Source organism: Pseudoliparis swirei, chromosome 15 (assembly GCF_029220125.1).
Source record: "Pseudoliparis swirei isolate HS2019 ecotype Mariana Trench chromosome 15, NWPU_hadal_v1, whole genome shotgun sequence".
NCBI classification, from domain to species: Eukaryota; Metazoa; Chordata; class Actinopteri; order Perciformes; family Liparidae; genus Pseudoliparis; species Pseudoliparis swirei.
Genome location: NC_079402.1, coordinates 15994515 through 16017558, shown reverse-complemented (window position 1 = coordinate 16017558; position 23044 = coordinate 15994515). Strand labels below are relative to the sequence as shown.

Sequence of the window (23044 nt, the reverse complement as noted above, 5' to 3'; positions counted from 1 at the left end):
CCCCGTCAATAAGAAAGAGGCGGAAATAAAAGCCCCTAAAGAAAAAAGCCCCTCTGGAAGGTGAGAATGGTGCTTTTATTCTGAAATGTCAGCGTAATGTTTAATTTGCATTAGTGTGTGTGTGTGTGTATATGTGAGTGGGAGAGTGGGAGTGAGTGAGTAAGTGTGTGTGAGTGTGTTTGTGTGTATGTGTGTGTATATGTGTGAGTAATTGTGTGAGTGTGTGTACGTGTGTCTGTGTGTGTGTGTGTATGTGTGTGTGTGTGTGAGCATGTATACGGGGGGTGTGTGTATGTGTGTGAGTAATTGTGTGAGTGTGTGTACGTGTGTCTGTATGTGTGTGTGTGTAAATGTGTGTGTGTATATGTGTGTGTGTGTGTGTGTATGGGTGTGAGTGAGTGTGTGTATATGTATGTGTGTACTCTCTGTGCTCCCCCCAAAAAAAGAAAATGAATCCCGAGTACATCGAGCAGACGATGTGTTGAGACACTTCACACACAGTCAGTGTGACTCACACACACACACACACACACACACACACTCAGACTCATACCGGCGGTGCCACCAGCCCAAGAGCAGAACGGCCGGTGGCCATTTAAGGGAAACGGTTACTTCAGGTGCACGTTAATAAAATCGGCCAGTTTTTGAGTTACTGCCGCGGCAGAAATGAATTAGTGTGAGTTACAGGGGGAAGTCTCGGTGAGGAGGAGGAAACGGGGTGGCGAACGACAACAACAACAACAACAACAACAACAAATGGCACCAGAAACCTAACAGATACAGATGTGTAACAGTATATCTGATGTACTAACAGATGTGTGAACATTTCAAGAGCGAGAGCCCCGCCCACATCTCCCCAAAAGCAAGATGGCCTCCGTGCGAGGGCCACGGTGCTCTCCGGGAGCGTGCACGTGCCCCCCCCCTCCCGTGTGAGGAGCGTGCACGTGGCCCCGTGCGCGGCGCTCACCTTGCTCTTGTTCTTGATAAAGGGCCACAGCTTGCCCTTGCTCCTCGCCGGCCGCTCCTTGGCCTCTCGGGGGTTCGTGGTCAGGCTGGCGTCGGACGCCGTCCTCGTCATGGCCTGGCCGTAGTCCTCGAAGTCCACGTCGCCCGGCGGCTCGAACCCGGACTTGTACGACTCCACCACATGCTGGGAGTCCTGGTGTGGGGGGAGGGGGGGGGGTTCAGTGACGGCCTTGATACACGTTAATCCACTCATACACAACGGGAGAATCCGATAATGGCTATTAAAAAAAAGAAGGCGGGGCTCCGTTCAGATTGTTCATCAGCACAAAGAGAGAGAGAGAGAGAGAGAGAGAGAGAGAGAGAGTTTGTGGGCCGCAGGAGAAAGAGAACCTCAATGTGCCACGCAGGAGTTATGACAGAAACAGCGAGGTCGGGGGGGCTCATCAGACACAGGAAGTAGAACATTAATCAAGTGGAGGAGGAGGAGGAGGAGGAGTTGAGGTCAAGGGGTCAAAGCTTGCACAAAAGAAAGAGGGACAAAGACAGGGAAGGAGCACGTGATGCGTTTACTGTCACGGGCTGGAGTCACACACACACACACACACACACTCATATACACTCACACAAACACACACACACTCACACACTGGGTCGATACTCATCGGGGGCCTTTTAAAAATAAAAGCGTCCCACCTGTGGACACACACATTGCCAGGGCTCTCAAGTTTTGAAGACAGGCAAGCGTGAGATTTCCATCAGCACCCGATACAGCTGACCGCTAGCGGCATCGTCGAAAAGAGTTGTTGTTGTTGTGCTAGTGACTATTTCTACCCGGAGAAAAAAGTTTGACGGGGGTGCTAGTGACTCATTGCTCCCCCCCAATGCGCCGACCCGGGAGCAGAGCTCTGCAGCGGAACAATCGATCGGCGATTGCACCCCTGCATTCAAGCATTAAATAGCCGAGAGGTTTTTCAGCGTGAGGAATTCGATGTGATGCGTGAGTCTCACTCTGCATTGCACCGTGTCGCTAGTTAGCGTAGCTTAGCATAAATACTGAAATCAGAGTGGGACATATATACGTGTGTGTGTGTGTGTGTGTGCTCACAGTCTTGGGCTCGATGGACTCGGCTGCCTTCGTCATGCCGTCTAAACATTTGCCCACGATGGGCAGCACCTGTCGGTCCACGTCCGCAAACGTCCTCATGCTCACGCCCAGCCGCTCGATCCGCTTCTCCTCCATGTCCTGGAGTTTCTACGGGAACATAATGAATAAATAATAAATAAATAATAATAAATAAATAATAATAATTATATAAATAAATAATGAATAAATACAAAATATATATGTATATGAATAATAAATAAATGAATAAATAAATAATAATAAAAGTGGAACGGAGAGTGAAGCGGGCCGGACCTGAACTCACAGAACCATTCAGGTGACATCTGGAACCGAAAATTGTTCTTCAGAGTGATGCCATAGAAGAACCATTTATGGTTCCACAAAGAACCTTTCAAACCAGGGTTCTTTAAAGAACCAGTTACTTAAAGAGTTCTTCAAAGAACCTATAAAGATATCTTAAAGAACCTTAAAAACATGGTTCTTTAAGGTACCATTTATGGTTCCACAAAGAACCTTTGTGTGGGAATTATCTCATGCACTTTACACACACACAAATATATATATATATTTATACACACACATATATACACACACACATATATACACATATATATATATATTTATATACACACATATATATATATACACACACATATATATGTGTGGATATAAATACACACATATATATGTATATATATACGCATATATATGTATATATATACACACATATATATATATACACTACCGTTCAAAAGTTTAGGATCACTTAGAAATGTCCTTATTTTTCAAAGAAAAGCATTGTTTTTTTCAATGAAGATAACATTAAATCAATCAGAAATACACTCTATACATTGTTAATGTGGTAAATGACTATTCTAGGTGGAAACGTCTGGTTTCTAATGAAATATCTCCATAGGTGTATAGAGGCCCATTTCTAGCAACTATCACTCCAGTGTTCTAATGGTACATTGTGTTTGCTAATCGCCTTAGAAGACTAATGGATGATTAGAAAACCCTTGAAAACCCTTGTGCAATTATGTTAGCACAGCTGAAAACTGTTTTGCTGATGAGAGAAGCTATAAAACTGGCCTTCCTTTGAGCTAGTTGATAATCTGGAGCATCACATTTGTGGGTTCGATAAGACTCTCAAAATGGCCAGAAAAAAAGAAGTTTCCTGTGAAACTCGCCAGTCTATTCTTGTTCTTAGAAATGAAGGCTATTCCATGCGAGAAATTGCAAAGAAACTGAAAATTTCCTACAGCGGTGTGTACTACTCCTTCAGAGAACAGCACAAACGGGCTCTAACCAGAGCAGAAAGAGAAGTGGGAGGTCCCGGTGCACAACTCAGCAAGAAGACAAGTACATTAGAGTCTCTAGTTTGAGAAATAGACGCCTCACAGGTCCTCAACTGGCAGCTTCTTTAAATGGTACCCGAAAACGCCAGTGTCAACGTCGACAGTGAAGAGGCGACTCGGGATGCTGGCCTTCTAGGCAGAGTGGCAAAGAAAAGCCATATCTGAGACTGGCCAATAAAAGAAAAGATTGGTATGGGCAAAAGAACACAGGCATTGGACAGAGGAAGATTGGAAAAGGTGTTATGGACAGATGAATCCAAGTTTGAGGTGTTTGGATCACACAGAAGAACATTTGTGAGACGAGAACAGGTGAAAAGATGCTGGAAGAGTGCCTGACACCATCTGTCAAGCATGGTGGAGGTCATGTGATGGTCTGGGGCTGCTTTGGTGCTGGTAAAGTGGGAGATTTGTACCAGGTAAAGGGATTTTAAATAAGGAAGGCTATCACTCCATTTTGCAACGCCATGCCATACCCTGTGGGCAGCGCTTGATTGGAGCCAATTTCCTCCTCCAACAGGACAATGACCCAAAGCACACCTCCACATTGTGCAAGAACTATTTAGGGAAGAAGCAGGCAGCTGGTATGCTGTCTGTAATGGAGTGGCCAGCACAGTCACCAGATCTCAACCCCATTGAGCTGTTGTGGGAGCAGCTTGACCGTATGGTCCGCAAGAAGTGCCCATCAAGCCAATCCAACTTGTGGCAGGTGCTTCAGGAAGCGTGGGGTGAAATTTCAACAGATTACCTCAACAAATTAACAGCTAGAATGCCAAAGGTCTGCAATGCTGTAATTGCTGCAAAAGGAGCATTCTTTGACGAAAGCAAAGTTTGAAGAAAAAAATTAATACTTCAAATACAAATCATTATTTCTAACCTTATCAATGTCTTGACTATATTTTCTTTACATTTTGCAACTCATTTGATAAATAAAAGTGTGAGTTTTCATGGAAAACACGAAATTGTCTGGGTGATCCCAAACTTTTGAACAGTAGTGTATATATATATATATATACAGGACTGTCTCAGAAAATTAGAATATTGTGATAAAGTTCTTTATTTTCTGTAATGCAATTAAAAAAACAAAAATGTCATGCATTCTGGATTCATTACAAATCAACTGAAATATTGCAAGCCTTTTATTCTTTTAATATTGCTGATTATGGCTTACAGCCTGCTTACAGCCTGCTCGCCGAACCTGGAACATCTGACGATCTCATGCCGTCCATTCTACCTTCCCCGGGAGTTCAGCTCGGTCATCACCACAGCCGTCTACATTCCACCACAAGCGGACACCGACGTAGCACTATCGGACCTACATGATGTGTTATGTCGGCATCAGAACAAGTATCCCGACGCGGCTGTGGTGGTGGCTGGGGACTTTAATAGGGCAAACCTAAAAAAAGTCATGCCGAACTTTCACCAGCACATTACGTTTGCTACCAGAGGGGAAAGAACGTTGGACCACTGCTATACGCCATTCAAGAGAGGCTACAAGGCTGTCTCTCTCCCTCCGTTCGCAAATCAGACCATGCCGCCATTTTCCTGCTTCCGCAGTACCGGCAAAAGATCGCGCGGGAAGCGGTAGTGACGAGGAACGTAAAGCGGTGGTCTGACCAATCAGAGGCTGAGCTACAGGACGCTCTGCGTGTCGTCGACTGGGACATGATCCAATCCAGTTCCAGTGTCGTCAGCGAGTTTGCGGAAGTAGCAATGAGCCTCATAGCAACGCTAGCGGACACCATCGTCCCCACGGTAAAAGTTAGGGTCTTTCCTAACCAAAAGCCGTGGGTTGATAGATCCATCCGTGAAGCTGTGAACGCCCGTACTGCTGCCTATAACTCCGGTCTTGTATCCGGCAACATGGACGAGTACAAGGCAGCGGTCTATGGACTGAGGAGGGCGGTGAAGGAGGCCAAAAGGAGGTACCGAGACAGAGTGGAAACACAGATGGAGCAGCGCGACACCAGGCGCCTATGGCAGGGACTACGGACTATCACAGACTACCAGAGCAGACCCCGCGCAATGGTGAGTGCCGACGCATCCCTAGCGGACGACCTGAACTCATTTTATGCACGGTTTGAGGCTAGCAACAACAGCGCTAGCTCGCCGGCTAACAACAACACCGTTAGCGTAGCCGAGGTGAGTTCTACCGCTGGGGATGAACACACACTCTCTGTGACCGAGCACAGTGTGAGGAGGGCTCTGTTGAGGGTGAACACCAGGAAAGCTGCAGGTCCAGATGGCATATCTGGGCGAGTACTGAAGACCTGTGCTAACCAGCTAGCTCCAGTGTTCACCACAATATTCAACCTCTCCCTGGCTGAGTCCGTGGTCCCCGCCTGCTTCAAGAGATCCACTATTGTCCCTGTGCCCAAGAATGCTTCTCCTGCATGTATGAATGACTACCGACCGGTGGCCCTCACCTCGGTGGTCATGAAATGCTTTGAGAGGCTGATAAAGGACTACATCTGCGCCTTCCTCCCTTCCTCCATGGACCCGCTGCAGTTTGCTTATCGCCCAAACAGATCCACGGATGATGCTGTCTCTCAGGTACTGCACACCACACTCTCTCATCTGGACAGCCAGAGGGGGGGCTATGTGAGACTGCTGTTCATTGATTATAGTTCAGCTTTCAACACCATAGTACCCTCCAGACTGGCCGGCAAGCTGATTGAGCTGGGACTGAACACCCCTATGTGCTTGGATCCTGGACTTCCTGACCGCCAGGCCACAGGTGGTCAGGGTGGGCAGACACACCTCAAATCCCTCACCCTGAACACAGGATCCCCAGGGTTGCGTCCTCAGCCCCCTACTGTACTCCCTGTACACACATGACTGTGTGGCCAAGTTCAGCTCCAACACCATCATCAAGTTTGCGGATGACACAGTGGTGGTGGGCCTGATCTCCGACAACGACGAGAAGGCCTACCTGGAGGAAGTTGCTGATCTGTCACTCTGGTGCCAGGACAACAGCCTCATCATGAATGTCACCAAAACTAAGGAGCTGATTGTGGACTTTAGGAGGGTACAACAACGGAGGACGTACTCACCACTGGGGATTAACGGGACTACTGTGGAGAGGGTGAGCGGGTATAAATACCTGGGAGTCCACATCACCGAGGATCTGACATGGTCAACGAACACAGACACTCTGGTGAGAAAGGCAAGGCAGCGCCTCTACCACCTCAGGCAGCTGAGGAAATTTAAAGTTTCCCAGAGGATCCTTCAGTCCTTCTACTCTGGAGCTGTAGAGGCGTCCTGACAGGAAGCATCACAGCCTGGTTTGGCAACTGCTCCGCTCAGGACAGGAAGGCTCTGCAGAGAGTAGTGCGTTCGGCTGAACGCACTATTGGAACTACACTCCCACCCTGCAGGACTTGTACACCAGGAGGTGCAGAACCAGAGCCGGCAGGATCATGAAGGATCCTCACCACCCCAACAACAGACTGTTTCAGCTGCTGCGGTCAGGCAGGCGCCTCCGTAGTCACGCTGCAAGAACAGAGAGACTGAGACGGAGTTTCTTTCCTCAGGCCATCAGGATTGTGAACTCCGACCTCACCAGGACCCCCACATAGACCCACACAACTGCCCCTCTTAGGCACACACACACACACACACACACACACACACACACACACTTACTGTAAATATTGTGTTGTTTTTTATTGTAAATAGTGTGTACTTGTTGCCCTTGCACATTCCTGCTGAGCATTGCCACTTTCATTTCACTGCACACCCTGTGTGTGTATGTGACAAATAAAACATCTTGAATCTTGAATCTTGAATCTTGAGCTTAAGAAAACTCAAATATCCTATCTCTAAATATTAGAATATCATGAAAAAGTATACTAGTAGGGTATTAAACAAATCACTTGAATCATCTAATTAACTCGAAACACCTGGAAACACATTTTCAAATGTTTGATTTTCTTTTGCTGTTATAAATCTTTTTTTTTACTTGGTCTGAGGAAATATTCAAATTTTATGAGATAGGATTTTAGAGTTTTCTTAAGCTGTAAGCCATAATCAGCAATATTAAAAGAATAAAAGGCTTGCAATATTTCAGTTGATTTGTAATGAATCCAGAATGCATGACATTTTTGTTTTTTTAATTGCATTACAGAAAATAAAGAACTTTATCACAATATTCTAATTTTCTGAGACAGTCCTGTATATATATATGTGTGTGTTTAAACAGCACTGCAGTGTTTCAGTGGATGTATTTTTAGCCATGGACCCAGAAGAGGGGGGGGGCTTGTGGGCTTCAATGTCCACAGCATTGAATCTGTCTGATTGCACATGAATGCATCGTTCTGGCCCGACCCTTCCATCAGTCGCCACCTCTCCGCCGCATTGTCACACACTGCGAGTGTGAAATGATGATTAAATGAAGAAAAATGGAGGCGAACATGTCCGGTTGGGTGGGGCCGCTCTAAATAAATAAACAACAACAACAACAACAAACCTGGAATATGTTGGGGATGACCGTGAAGTAATGCTCATTCTGCTCCTGGTTGAACTTCTGCAGGTAGGAGGAGTAGTCGCTCTTACTGTCCGAAGCCATCAGCTGCCTGGACTGAGCATGCTGTCGCGCCTGAACAAACAACAACAACAACAACAACAACAACACAGAAAGAACATGCGCATTAGGACCAACACACACACACACACATGGGTGATATGAGTTGATCACGCCAGCGTTCATGCACGTCGACACGAAGCTCGTCACAGGTGTAGTCGGGCAGCGGCGACGACCGGAGATCCAGAACAACACACACACACAGAGAGAGAGAGAGAGGAGGGGTCTGGGTCTGGGTCTAGGTCTGGGTCTAGGTCTGGGTCTAGGTCTGGGTCTAGGTCTAGGTCTAGGTCTGGGTCTGGATCTAGATCTATGTCTGGGTCTGGGTCTAGGTCTGGGTCTAGATCTAGGTCTGGGTCTGGGTCTGGGTCTGGGTCGCCCGATAATGTTGATTATCTTTAAGCCGGTTGGCTCGGGGGGCAGTCAGGGACGCAGTGGGAGCCGCCTGTTACGATCCAAGGCGAGCAGATGGAGATGGGATTATCTCAGCGAGGCGGCATGTGTGTGTGTGTGTGTGTGTGTACTGTAGCCGAGTACTCGTATCTTTTTTCTTGCTCTTTCCCAACAGATCTGAGGCCTCTCTGCACATACGTGGTGGTTTCATTGGGGGTCACCTTATCTGTGATGAGTGGGGGGGGGGGGGGGGCAGCAGGGGAACCGTGACCTGGGTCCGCCAGTCTCGAGGGGGAAACATTTTTACGAGGACCTTCGTCCAGTTTTTCACCCACACACCAATCAGTCTCTCTCACTCACACACACACACGTGAGTGAGCGATGGAGAACGTGAGAGCGGACACACTCGTCACAGACGGGGGGATGGCGGTTAATGCCAACAAACAAAAAAGATATCGGCACCGCCTTTGCCGAAAGAAGAAAAAAAAGGAAAAGAAGGAATGTGAAGCCGGAGAGAGAAAAGAGCTGAAGAGCTCATGTGGAGATCCAGCTGGTTAGAATCTGCATGCGGAGCCTGTGAGCATGCATCGAGTGTGTGTGTGTGTGTGTGTGCGTGTGTGTGCATGCAAATGTATTGACAAAGGATGAGGGTAAACACCGTCGCCATGGTAACAAAACAAACTGCAGTACACGTCACATCCCGCGGTCGTGTTTCCTCCGTTACTCACATCTCTGAGTGTGTGTGTGTGTGTGTGTGTGTGTGAGCATCTATAAACACACAGGATCTGTATAAATATACATTTATAAATCTGTCTGAGGGGATTGGAATGAGACTTATGAAAGTTGTGGCCTTGCGCAACATGTCCAGCATTTTTGGATTGTGCTTACATCACACACACACACACACACACACACACATGTATAGAGACAGTGAGACAGGCCTCTGTATGGGGATCACAGTCAGACAGGACAGGGCGTGTTCACAGTGACCCCCAGTCCAGGTCTGTGTGTGTGTGCGTGTGTGTGTGTGTGTGTGTGTCTAGACAGTGTGTGTGTGCGTTCCCACAGATGTATAGCAGGCTCTCTCTGTGTGCCGGACCTACCTTGTGGGAATTTCGCTTCAAGGCGTTGGCATAAAAATAAGATTTACAAACACACACAAAAATAAATAAACAAAAAAGAAAGAAAAAAAGAAAGAAAGAAAGAAAGAAAAGGATCGTTAGCCGTTTCCAGCTAAACAAGAAGCAGCTTCCTGGACCGCCACCGGGGGGCGTGTCCTCACTCGGGAGGGGAAGTCGGTGAGCAGACGCAATCACAACTGAAATACTGGAACTGTGAGGGAAGAGGGGTGTGTGTGCATGTGTGTGTGGGGGGGTAAGTGTCTGTGAGTGTTTGTGGATCCGGGCTGTCAATCCCAAACCCTAATGGAGGGAGACAAAACCTCAAAGCCTCAAACAGCCTCACTTGCCTCAATTCTTTGAGTTTAACGATTAAATTCCCTCCAGAAGAACGAAGAAATGCAACGATAGAAGTGAAAGAGGAACGACTCTGAGCTAGAAGACGAGTCACACGAGCAATAGAGCACACACACTTCCTTCCTTTCTCTTTCCTCACACATAAACACACACGTATTCATCTCATGATTACGGTTATCCTGATAACTCCAGCACCTTCGTTTGAGAGAGTTTTGGAAAGTGAAGCTTCTCAAATTAACTCGAGTTGTATATAGAAGTATTTTTAAAGTGAGAGCGAGACCCAGTTTTATTTTAAATAAAAAAAGTAAATGTTTAATTTGGTACTTTCTTGCTCAATAATAAGTATCTGAGGAGGGTTTAATATGATAATAATCATGATGACGGGATTAACGTCCAATATACAAGCAATCTGAGGAAATTTTTTAATTTTTAATTCATCATCCACTGGATTTTATCTTTTAATTAAAATTAACACAGTTCTTTGGGAATATATATATATATATAATATATATATAATATATAATATATATATTATATAATATTAACTATTAATTAAAATGAACACAGTTCTTTGGGAATACATATATATATATTATATATATATATATATATATTATATATAAATATATATATACATTATATATATAATATTAACTATTAATTAAAATGAAAACAGTTATTTGGGAATATATATATAATATATATACCGTCTCAGATTTTCGGACACATCTAAATAGATAGCTGCTCTGTAAAGAAAAAAGAAGAAAAAGAAGAAAATTGAACGGAAGTTGAATTTCCAAGGAATTGAAGAAAAGAAAAAAAGTAAATAAAAAACAAAAGGCTCAGCAGAAATGTAAATGATGCCCACAAGGAGCCCGTTAATGAAATATATCTCATAATAAAGAGCTTGTTCACTGAATGTTGTGTTGGCTCCGATTAAAGAAACGACTGTAACGGGACACAACGCCGCTCTTGTGTCCTCTGGAGCCGCTGAGCCGGGTCTGTGCCGGGTCTGAGCCGGGTCTGAGCCGGGTCTAAGCCGGGTCTGAGCCGGGTCTGTGCCAGGTCTAAGCCGGGTCTGAGCCGGGTCTCATGGGCCAGGTCCACAGTTTAATCCTATTGTGGCTCGGCGGAGGTCCAGAGAGGATCTTTATTATCTGCGTAACGACGGGTCTGAACCGTGTCGGCCCCCCAGCAGCTGATGAAGAGCACGCGCCTCTGACCCATGATGCCTTGCGGGCCGTGGGAGCCGTGTGGGAGAAGGATTTTTTTTTATAATGGTCGCGAAAACAGGAAAAGACATCGGGGGGGGCTGTGTGTCTGTCCTGAGAGTGTTGAAGAGAACGTATTCCCACAGAAAGAGCAAAAATTCATATTTTGATTCTTTCGACAAAGCCAACAAAAATACTGAATATGTGTGACACACACACACACACACACACACAAGCGTCACCATGGACACAAAGTCCTCTCTGTCGCTAAGGCCCACGCAGACCCAGCAGAGAGTGTTTCGGCGTCCGCCGTGCGGGCGATAATGAGGACTCGGCCCATGAGAGACAATGCCATCTTCTTCTTTACCCACAATGCCCGGCGTCAAACTCACGGTCCACTCGATCGGGCGGGTGAACTTAGGGGGGCGTGGATGCAAAAGTAAATGGCGTTCAGGCTGGCGGAGTGGGAGGTGGGAGGGAAGGCCAGGCTGGCTGTGTTGGCAGGCTCGCTCGTGATTGGTCGCCCGTGGACGACGCGTACCTTCTCCACGTCGGCCTTCGTCACGTTGATGTCGGCGTCCATCCTCTCGAAGTACTGCTGCGCTCGGTCCGCCTCCTTGCAGTCCCTCTCGAACCTCCGTTTACACTGGGGGCAGAAAGAGGAGCCCAAACATCGAGCGTGTAGATTTACAACCGGGGGGTCGAGAAAGAAAAAACGGCGTCTGCAGCCGGCAGATTAAAGTCATCGGTCATCGTGGTCATTTGTGTCCAGAAAAACAAGCATTCACTCAACCCTCCCTCGACCCCTCGGAGGGAACAATCTGTGTTTGTGGGGCCCGGCGGCGCACTGTAAACTACACACTACGCCTATCTGCAGCGCACACAATGGGGGCATTGAACGCACCGCGGAAGTTTGAGGAGGACGAGGCAGAGCTGCATATCTCTTTCTCTCTCTCTGTATCTCTCTCTCTCTCTCAACCCCCGCCGAAGGGGCCGGCCGGAGATAAGAAGTGTTCTGTGTAATCTCTCTTTCAGGCCGGGTGGAGAACAGAAATGGCCTCTCTGGATGCGACCTTATAACTTATCTCTGGGTTTTAATAACAACATTTGGAGTTATACAGTTTGTCTACATCAATGCTTGTCAAACTTTTTCTGTCACGCCAGACTTGAAAAAAGTTTGTGCCCCACCGACCAGATAAATGGTCTTTGATAACTTTTTATTGAAATAACATTGTGTGACTCCATTTTGAAAAACAAAAGTGCATCACTTTGTTAAAACAATGGAAATAAAGTTATATATGTACAAAAAAGCACACTGGCAAATAAATATCATACTGGGACTCAAATTAACCTTTTTTGCACTGGGTATCTTTTCAAGATATTAACAATAAGTGCAACTTGTGAACTAAACAAGTTCAAATATTTTGCAAAAAAGTTTCAATTCATGCTCAATGTTGAGCTTTTGTTTTGAAGGGCATCATAGAAAGCCTTTTATATGCGATAATTCTCAATAAAGGCATTTCTGCCTTTCCTCCTGCGCCCCCCTGTAGTACCACTGCACCCCACTAGAGGGCGCGTCTAAATTAACGTTAGCTCCAATGCTTAACGACGAAAACAACTTCTATTGAGTTTTTCTAACTTCAACGAACTGTCGTAAGTGTTTTCCGACATCATCTTGTGGTTTTTGCTCACTCTCGAATGCTACCGGTGGACAGTAGATGTACTGCGCATCGACTTTGCGGTTACTTACCGATTCCAGCTGTTTCCACGAGCTCTCGATCTGCTGCTGCGCTTTGCGACCATCGTGGAAGTGCTGTCAAAAAGAGACGGGGAAAAATGTATTTAATATTATCATCCTATTCACAGGCTTAAGAGATTTTGAAAGCAGGTGACCTCGACACAGTGGGGATATAATAAATTAGAATACGAGTCTCGCTGCCACTAAACAGTGAATATTACTCACACTGCGCCAGGGAAGTATTAATATAAGCCGTGAAAGTAGGGCGAGTTCTAATAGATGCTATATTGTAGCTGCATTAACGGGCTTAACGCTTAGATGTATACGAGCGTCGTGGCTTTCAGTCGATTAAAGAGCAGCCGCGTCGGGATCCATCAGCTCTACAATCAACGACATGCATTTAGCAGCTATGATAGGAAATCCGCTAAATGAAGGCTTTGTGCTTAGGAGAGATTCCAATGAAATAAAAAGTCAAGCGAACTGTAGATCAAGTAAAAATGACAAGCGAGGGATGAAACCGTGGCGACGGCAAACACACAATGTTTCTTTGAAGCTGGAAAGTCACATGGCATGTGCACAGCAGTGAACACTGTTAAAGGTGCACAAGTTTAATGACCTCATGTACAAGAAAAATTAGGTCAAAAAGGCAATATATATATATATATAAATATCGATACATATATATATTTATATATACAGGACTGTCTCAGAAAATTAGAATATTGTGATAAAGTTCTTTATTTTCTGTAATGCAATTAAAAAAACAAAAATGTCATGCATTCTGGATTCATTACAAATCAACTGAAATATTGCAAGCCTTTTATTCTTTTAATATTGCTGATTATGGCTTACAGCTTAAGAAAACTCTAAAATCCTATCTCATAAAATTTTAATATTTCCTCAGACCAAGTAAAAAAAAGATTTATAACAGCTGAGTGTTTGTCAAGGCTCAGGAAACCCTTGCAGGTGTTTCGAGTTAATTAGACAATTCAAGTGATTTGTTTAATACCCTACTAGTATACTTTTTCATGATATTCTAATATTTAGAGATAGGATATTTGAGTTTTCTTAAGCTGTAAGACATAATCAGCAATAAATCAGAATAAAAGGCTTGCAATATTTCAGTTGATTTGTAATGAATCCAGAATGCATGACATTTTTGTTTTTTTAATTGCATTACAGAAAATAAAGAACTTCATCACAATATTCTAATTTTCTGAGACAGTCCTGTATATGTGGAATATGTATAAATAAATATTTTTAAAAAAGATATATACATACATATATATAAATAAATATAATTATTTATTTATATTTATTCCAAATAGAATATATATATTTATATTAGTGCTGTGAAAAATAACGCGTTAACGCGTTATGATTAAATTACAGGATTAATTAGTTAATTTTTTTTAACGCATTTAACGCATGCGCAGAATGAGCTTCCAATACGTCCCACAACTCTTCTCGGCTCGCGCGCGGCAAAGCTCAGCCGCGATGCGCGCACACTGGTGAGCAAGTTATGTGCACCCCTGTGTATAAATGTATATATCCGTCTTTTGTCATAAATCTTTATGTTCTCACAAAAATATACAGAGAATATCGGTAATATGTGATTAATCATGATTAATCCACAGAAACCTGTGATTAATTTGATTAAAATTTGTAATCGTTTCACAGCCCTAATACATATATATACATATAAAAATAAATATATACATATATATAAATATAGTTATATATGAGTTGCTGCTCACTGTGATTACTTGCAACTTGTTGACCCCTTGGATTCAAAATATGTTATTAGCCAATACTTATTTTATTTATTGGCCACTAAAACAAAACCTTTATTTGCACTTTGATCTCCGAGCAGCTGAGCAGATTATTGACGGCGAGACCGTTAAATATCCCAACGTTGACGGTGTACGTGTGAGCGTTCATCTCCTTTTGTTGCATTCAAACCTCTCCAAACAATGTAAATGAAGACGCCATTGAGACTATCAATGAGGTCTCCCGTGGTTACGCTGCAGCCCGGGTCAGAAGCTGAGCGGAATATCGATCCTGCAGTTTAACAAAAGGACCGGAGCCACCGAACCGGGTCAGCGTGGGCCGGGTCAGAGCCACTCCTCACAGCCTCGGGTCTCGAGGGGGAAGCGGCGTGAGAAATGAGGAAGCGCTCCGTTTCAGAGGAAGTATTTCAGCTCTGACAGATAATAGGACATCGTGTGTGGAGAGCCTCTCGCCCCCCCCCCACCCCCCCCCCAAAAAAATTTCAACCGACCCCGACCTTCACGTTCCCCGCCTGACAAGAAGAAGATCTCCTTCACGTCTCGCCGATAAGATGCAGACCGGAGGAGCGCCGCTAACAAGACCGGGGTGACATCATTGTTGCTGCGGAGCAAAAACACTCGTCTCCACGGCAACAAAGATGTCCGCCCCGCCGGCGTAAACAAATCCTCCGTCGTTCCGTGTACACGTCGGTAAACAAAACCGCGTTGGCGCTCTTAACCCACCAAAAAAAAACAGCTGGATCGGAATCACGAGATCCCGAAGCTGCAGGACGAAGAGCGACGTCAACGGCAATACAGAGATGAGAGCTTTAAACACACACACACACACACTCAGGAATGTGCACCTGCAGCCCCGTGCGCACACACACACACACACACACACACACAACCATCAGGCCCTTTCCCCCTCGGACCATTAGAAGTATTTCTTCCCGCAGTGTCCTGGATCGAGATGCGGTGATGGAAAAAAAAAAACACCCACGATCAATCCCTCCTCCTCCTCCTCCTCCTCCTCCTCCTCGACTTCCTATTCGTCTTTCCACTCGACACAAGAAGGTGCGTGAGAGTCTCTCCAGAGAGACGCGCTGTTCTTCTTCTGTGGTGTTAAATCGAGGACAGTGTGCCATTGGCTAAAAAGCTCTGGAAAGATGTTCTCAGCCGACGTTACGTTACGATCTCTGAAGATAGATTCTGTTTAGAAATGTTTATTTATGTATATATATATGATTGATATTTAACAACACGGAGAGGTAGGAGTATGCGCTGAGACTCATCTCCATGTTGTAAACATGTGGATGCATCTGGTAACTCACGGTTTACGTGTAATTAAAGCTCAGTAAACAGTACGGTGGCCTTTCTAAGACATTTCTAGGAGTCTTTCGGGGTCTTCGTCAGTCTGATGAACACCTGATCCCTCTTCATTCTCCCCGCTCTTTATCATTGCCTCAGATACAATTGGAACACACTCAAGAACAACATGGCATCCCACTGAGGTCATGATGCGTTCAGGTGTCTGCTCTCAAATCAAATCTCTAGACCTCACCCTCCTCTAGTCCCAGGGTCTGGGTCTGGGTCCGGATGCTGGATCCTGACCTCGTCCCTCTCTCGTATGTCTCTGTTTGTCTGGAGAGGGGCGGGGCTTCCTGACTGGCCACCTGTCACTCAAGCCTCCGCCTCCACATAGACGCCTGGTGCAGTTTCTCCTTGTGATTCCAGCCCTGACCCCCCTGCCCCCCCGCCCCCCCTGACCCTGACCCCTCTGACCCTGACCCCAGTGACTTGGTGTATTCTCCACCGTCAACAAGCCCAACGTTCAGGCTGAGGAACGATCTGCTCAACGACTTTGAGATGAAACGACGGTCTGTTCAGAAAGGCCCCCCCCCCCGTCAGCCGTGGGGCTTTGTGTAGTCACAAGAGGCACATGACAGGAGGGGGGGGTGGGGGGGGGGCTGTTCATATTTATAAATAAAACTGAAGTCAGGAGAAAGAGAGAAGTCAGAGTGACATCCTGCAGCCTCAGGACAGCGGGGGCCGGAAGCCCAGACCCTCTACGAGAGGCCCAGACCCTCTACTTGAGACCCAGACCCTCAACCAGAGACCCAGACCCTCTACGAGAGGCCCAGACACTCAACCAGAGACCCAGACCCTCTACGAGAGGCCCAGACCCTCAACCAGAGACCCAGACCCTCTACGAGAGGCCCAGACCCTCAACCAGAGACCCAGACCCTCTACGAGAGGCCCAGACACTCAACCAGGGGCCCGGACCCTCTACGAGAGGCCCGGACCCTCAACCAGAGACCCAGACCCTCTACGAGAGGCCCAGACACTCAACCAGAGACCCAGACCCTCTACGAGAGGCCCAGACCCTCAACCAGAGACCCAGACCCTCTACGAGAGGCCCAGACCCTCAACCAGAGACCCAGACCCTCTACGAGAGGCCCAGACACTCAACCAGGGGCCCGGACCCTCTACGAGAGGCCCGGACCCTCTACTAGAAGCCCGGTCCAAACCACGCCGGGCTAAACCAAGTCAGGCTAAACCAAAGCCAGACTAAACCAAGCCAGGCTAAATCAAGCCAGGCTAAATCAAGCCAGGCTAAATCAAGCCAGACTAAATCAAGCCAGGCTAAATCAAGCCAGGCTAAATCAAGCCAGACTAAACCACTGAAGCCAAGCTGCCCATTGTGGTCATGTGACTCGGGGTGCAGCATTAGATCGTCACCAGTGAACATAGACTCTACACAAGATGGCCGCTGTGCCTCTGGGTTCTCCCTCCAGTTCTCCTCTAACTGGCGATGATGAGGAGGGAGCGATGTTTGGATGAAGGTGTGATTATATATATTTATGTATTTTAAAGCGTGTCCCACCGCTTTCCTCTCGCCCTTGAGCTCCTGCAGGTAGCGCGACAGCTCGCAGATGATCTGAGACGTCAGGTTCTCGGCGATGACCTCGTGCTGCCCGGCGTAGTCGCCCAGCTCGTTCAGCGACACCAGGAAGGCTCGGCAGAACGTGAACCTGGGAGAGAGAGACAGGAAGTGATGTCAGAGGAGAAGAGACAGGAAGTGATGTCAGAGGAGAAGAAGAAGGGAAGGTGTGACGGAGAGGAGGGAAATACAGTCACAGGTTTAGGGGCAGTTTATGCTTTTTTCAAATGGGGCAATAAACAATAAGTTAGGGCACTTTTTTTAACTTGTGAAATAACATTTAACCTTTGTTCAAAAATAATAAATATACTTATTTAGGCTGACAGGATATGAGAAATGGTCATATAAATGGCATTAATAAGACTATTAGACAATAATAAGACTATAAGACAATAATAAAACTAGTAGGCAATAATAAGACTATTAGACAATAATAAGACTATTAGACAATAATAATATTAGGCAGTATTAGACAGATTTACATTTTTTTTTAAAATTTTAACAGAAAAGATAAATTAGACAATCCTTTTTAACTGTATTCTTATTTATTTGTGGTTATTTATTGTACTATTAAGAATTATAACTTTGTTGTTGTTATGATATAAATTATATTTATTGATTATTTTGTGTACCTACCTAGTCCAGGCAACACAAACAGAACACACAACAAACAACAACAAAATGCTATTAAATGATCAGAATTATTAGAGGTCATTATGTCTGTCGTCCCTCTGGTGACGTCAGGGGCAACATTATATTTAGGGGCCCTTTGCCCTTTGCCCTCGTGTGTTTACGACGCTGGTGTGACGTCTTTTTGGAGGGGAATAAAGAGATGCTACCGCTAGCAGTTAGCTTAGCTTAGCATACAGACTAGAAACAGCTGGCCCGGTGTAACGATCCATCGTGTCCATTCTCCTCCAGAAATACAATGCATGGTAAACATGTGACATGGAAGTGACTTCCTTCACTCACTTGCTCTCTTCCTCTTCTCTGGAGTTCCTCTTCGGTTGGTACTTCTTTGATAAATTCCTGTCGGAGGACAAAAGGTTCAACTCTCATCAGACGCTTCACTCCAGCATCGTCCTCCAGTTCCCCGACGCCGCCATGTGCATCGTGCAGTACACATTTCAATCCAGCAGAGTGCTGTCTTCTTCTCCTTCCTCCTTTTTCCTCTTTCCAGGTCATGAATCATAACCCCCCCCCCCTCCTCCTCCTTCTCCTCAAACCCCCCAGGAGCAGATGCACGGAGAAGCATTCACCGGAAGAAAGGAAGCTTCAATATGCAGCCGTTGACCTCGTTTGGACTCTCCTCTGCATGTGAGTGGCACAAGGAGGAGGAGGACAAGGAGGAGAAAGAAGAAGATGAAAGGGGGAGGAGGAAGAGGACAAGGAGGAGGACAAGGAGGAGAAAGAAGAAGATGAAAGGAGGAAGAGGAAAGGATGAGGAGGAGGAGGAGAGGAGGAGGAAGATAAGGAGGATTATCAAGCTCCTCTTTTATGGAACCAGCTTCCAATTTCAGTCCGGGAGGCAGACACAGTCACCTCGTTTAAGAGTAGACTTAAGACCTTCCTCTTTGACAGAGCTTATAGTTAGGGCTGAATCAGGTTCACCTGGTCCAGCCCCTTGATATGCTGCTATAGGCTTATAGCTGCCGGGGGACGTTTAGGATGCACTGAGTACCGATCTCCTCTTTTTTCTCTCCTTAAGGATGAATTTTCATCTCTCAATCACACCTTACTAACTCTGCTTTCTCCCCGGAGTCCTTTTGACTTCACGTCTCATGGGGTCATTGGACCCTATGAGATGGCATAGATCCTATCTGCCTGATGGATCATTGAGGTCTGGGTCGTGGAGTTCCTGCTCCTGACTACGCCACTGTCCTGTTGAGACTCCGCCCACTGTTGAGACTCCGCCCACTCCTCCTCCCCACCGCCATCTGCCTGATGGATCGTGGAGGTCTCCATCGTGGAATATGCCTACTATGAACTATTCATACACTCTGTCATATTCATTGAATGTATTTTAACTCTAAATCTGTCCTTCTGTACACATTACATCTATTGCACCTGTCCATCCTGGAGAGGGATCCTCCTCTGTTGCTCTCCTGAAGGTTTCTTCCCTTTTTTTCCCCTGAAGGGTTATTTGGGAGTTTTTCCTGGTCCGATGTGAGGTTTTGGGGCAGGGATGTCTATGTGTACAGATTGTAAAGCACTCCGAGACAAATTTGTAATTTGTGAAATTGGGCTATACAAATAAACTGAATTGAATTGAGGAGGAGGTGTAGGGAGAGGAGGAGGACAAGGAGGAAGATAAGGAGGTGGAGGAAGATAAGTAGGAGGAGGTGGAGTAATATAAGGATGAGGAGGAGGAGGAAGAGGAAGATATGGAGGAAGTGGAGGAAGAGGACAAAGAGGAGGAGGTAAGGAGGAAGAGGAGGAGTTGGAGAAAGATAAGGAGGAGGAGGAAAAGAGGAAGAGGTGCACGAAAATAAAATAAATGTTGTGTTACTGCGGCCGCATGAAGTTTATCCGTGGCGCCGTTAGCTAGTTGCGTGTCTCGTTGTTTTAAAGCTAAATGCTAAACAGTTACATTTAAACATTTTGGTTTTGGTTTATCTTTTTCAAAATGATTTGAACGTTTTGGACGGTGGCTTTTAATAGAAACTTCCCGTACATGCGAGACATGTTGACCTCTGACCCCTCCGAGGCATCAGTGGGCTGCTGTAAAGCTCCTGAGATTCAGTGCCTCGCTCAAGGGCAAAGTCACGTGCTGCGGAACCAACCGCCGACCTTGTGGTGAGAGGACTTCCCTCTCCGGCCAGACAGGAAGACACAAATCACACGAAAAGTAATGCTTGATTTCCAATTTTGAAAAAACTAAACCCGGTGGTGTTTGTACTGTTGCTAGGCAGATCTGTCTGCCTCACTCCATGCCCTGTCTAATTATAGTGCTAGTTCCCACTAACTCATTCAGTCACTCAGGCAGATGTCACATGTCAGATTGTATTTGCCCCCCTCCCCCCCCCCAACATATTTAACACACCTGTCAGAGTTCAGGTGGTGGCTTAAATAATAATCGCCTTCAGGCGTCTCTCTGCGTCCGTCTGGGAGGTGAGACAGTGCTGCCGCTTCACCCTGGGTAGCACTGTAGCCGCAATGAAGACAGATGCCCCCCCCCCTCCCCCCATCTCGCCCTCAACCAATCTCTTTTGTCAGCAGGACTTTATTCCCACTGTGTTATGGATTATGCCGGACTGGAATGTGGGGGAGGAGGAGGAGGCATTAATGCATCGCCCTGCACAACTAGACTGAAGCATTGTGCACGTTTACACGCTCGGGGGGGAGGGGGGAGGGGGGGGAGACTACGCTGATGGGCTATGAACGGTACCGGGTCGTTTCAATTCAATTCAATTCAGTTTATTTGTATAGCCCAATTTCACAAATTACAAATTTGTCTCGGAGTGCTTTACAATCTGTACACATAGACATCCCTGCCCTAAAACCTCACATCGGACCAGGAAAAACTCCCAAATAACCCTTCAGGGGGAAAAAAAGGGAAGAAACCTGGAGGAGAGCAACAGAGGAGGATCCCTCTCCAGGATGGACAGATGCAATAGATGTCATGTGTACAGAAGGACAGATTTAGAGTTAAAATACATTCAATGAATATGACAGAGTGTATGAATAGTTCATAGTAGGCATATTCCACGATGGAGACCTCCACGATCCATCAGGCAGATGGCGGTGGGGAGGAGGAGGGCGAGTCTCAACAGTAGGCGGAGTCTCAACAGGACAGTGGCGTAGTCAGGAGCAGGAATTCCACGACCCAGACCTCAATGATCCATCAGGCAGATAGGATCTATGTCGTCTCATAGGGTCCGATGACCCCATGAGACGTGAAGTCAAAAGGACTCCGGGAGGAAGCAGAGTTAGTAACGTGTGATTGAGAGATGAAAATTCATCCTTAAGGAGAGAGAAAAGAGGAGATAGGTACTCAGTGCATCCTAAACGTCCCCCGGCAGCTATAAGCCTATAGCAGCATATCAAGGGGCTGGACCAGGTGAACCTGATTCAGCCCTAACTATAAGCTCTGTCAAAGAGGAAGGTCTTAAGTCTACTCTTAAACGAGGTGACTGTGTCTGCCTCCCGGACTGAAATTGGAAGCTGGTTCCATAAAAGAGGAGCTTGATAACTAAAGGCTCTGGCTCCCATTCTACTTTTTAAGACTCTAGGAACTACAAGTAGTCCCGCATTTAGTGAGCGTAGCTCTCTAGTGGGCAATATGGTACTACAAGCTCCTTAAGATATGATGGTGCATCACCAATCAAGGCTTTGTACGTTAAGAGAAGAATTTTAAAAGTGATTCTTGATTTTACTGGGAGCCAGTGCAGAGCAGCTAGTGCAGGAGTGATGTGATCTCTTTCTTAGTTTTAGTGAGAACACGAGCTGCAGCATTCTGGATCAACTGGAGGGACCTAAGAGACTTATTAGAGCAGCCTGATAATAAGGAGTTGCAGTAATCCAGTCTCAAGTAACGAACGTGAACCAATTTTTCTGCATCTTTTGAGACAAGATGTGCCTGATTTTTGAAATATTACGTAGATGAAAGAATGCAGTCCTTGAGATTTGCTTTACGTGGGAGTTAAAGGACAAGTCCCGATCAAAGATAACGCCAAGATTCTTTACAGTGGTGTTGGATGCCAGGGCAATGCCGTCTACAGAATCCACATCACCAGATAATTGATCTCTGAGGTGCTCAGGGCCGATTAAAATTACTCGGTTTTGTCTGAGTTTAACATCAAGAAGTTGCAGGTCATCCATGTTTTTATGTCTTTAAGACATGCTTGAATTTTACCGAGTTGGTTGCTCTCCTCTGGTTTTATCGATAAATATAGTTGAGTATCATCTGCATAACAATGAAAGTTTATGGAGTGTTTCCTGATAATATTGCCCAAAGGAAGCATGTATAAGGTAAATAAAATTGGTCCAAGCACAGAACCTTGTGGAACTCCGTGATTAACGTTGGTGGTTATCGAGGCGTCATCGTTTACAAATACAAACTGAGATCGATCTGATAAATAGCATTTAAACCAAATTAGTGCCGTGCCTGAAATGCCAATCGACTGCTCCAGTCTCTGTAACAGGATGTCATGGTCAATGGTGTCGAATGCAGCACTAAGGTCTAACAAGACCAGGACAGAGAGGAGTCCTTTATCTGCTGCCATTAAGAGGTCATTTGTAATTTTCACCAGTGCTGTCTCGGTGCTGTGGTGTTTTCTAAATCCTGATTGAAATTTCTCAAATAAACTATTATGATGTAGAAAGTCGCACAACTGATTTGCGACCACTTTCTCAAGGATCTTGGAGAGGAAGGGGAGGTTAGAGATCGGTCTGTAGTTAGCCAACACCTCTGGATCCAGAGTGGGCTTCTTCAGGAGAGGTTTAATAACAGCCACTTTGAAGGAGTGTGGTACGTGGCCTGTTAGCAGAG

At 45.9% G+C, this 23044-nt stretch overlaps 1 protein-coding gene across 19 annotated transcripts in view; it reads right to left on the bottom strand.

The window, feature by feature from the left end:
* LOC130204862 (formin-binding protein 1) overlaps positions 1-23044 on the bottom strand; it is a 61176-nt gene that overhangs the window by 13613 nt on the left and 24519 nt on the right. For all 19 annotated transcript variants that reach the window (XR_008833812.1, XR_008833804.1, XR_008833807.1 and 16 more), the window contains exons 3-9: positions 18526-18582; positions 17497-17644; positions 12853-12915; positions 11644-11748; positions 7910-8038; positions 2072-2218; positions 968-1159 (exon numbers count right to left, since the gene is read on the bottom strand). Coding sequence is in view for 2 of the 19 variants with exons in the window: in XM_056431821.1 (XP_056287796.1) it covers positions 968-1159; positions 2072-2218; positions 7910-8038; positions 11644-11748; positions 12853-12915; positions 17497-17644; positions 18526-18582 (841 nt within the window). In the remaining 17 variants the exon portion in view is untranslated. The remainder of the gene's footprint in view (positions 1-967; positions 1160-2071; positions 2219-7909; positions 8039-11643; positions 11749-12852; positions 12916-17496; positions 17645-18525; positions 18583-23044) is intronic.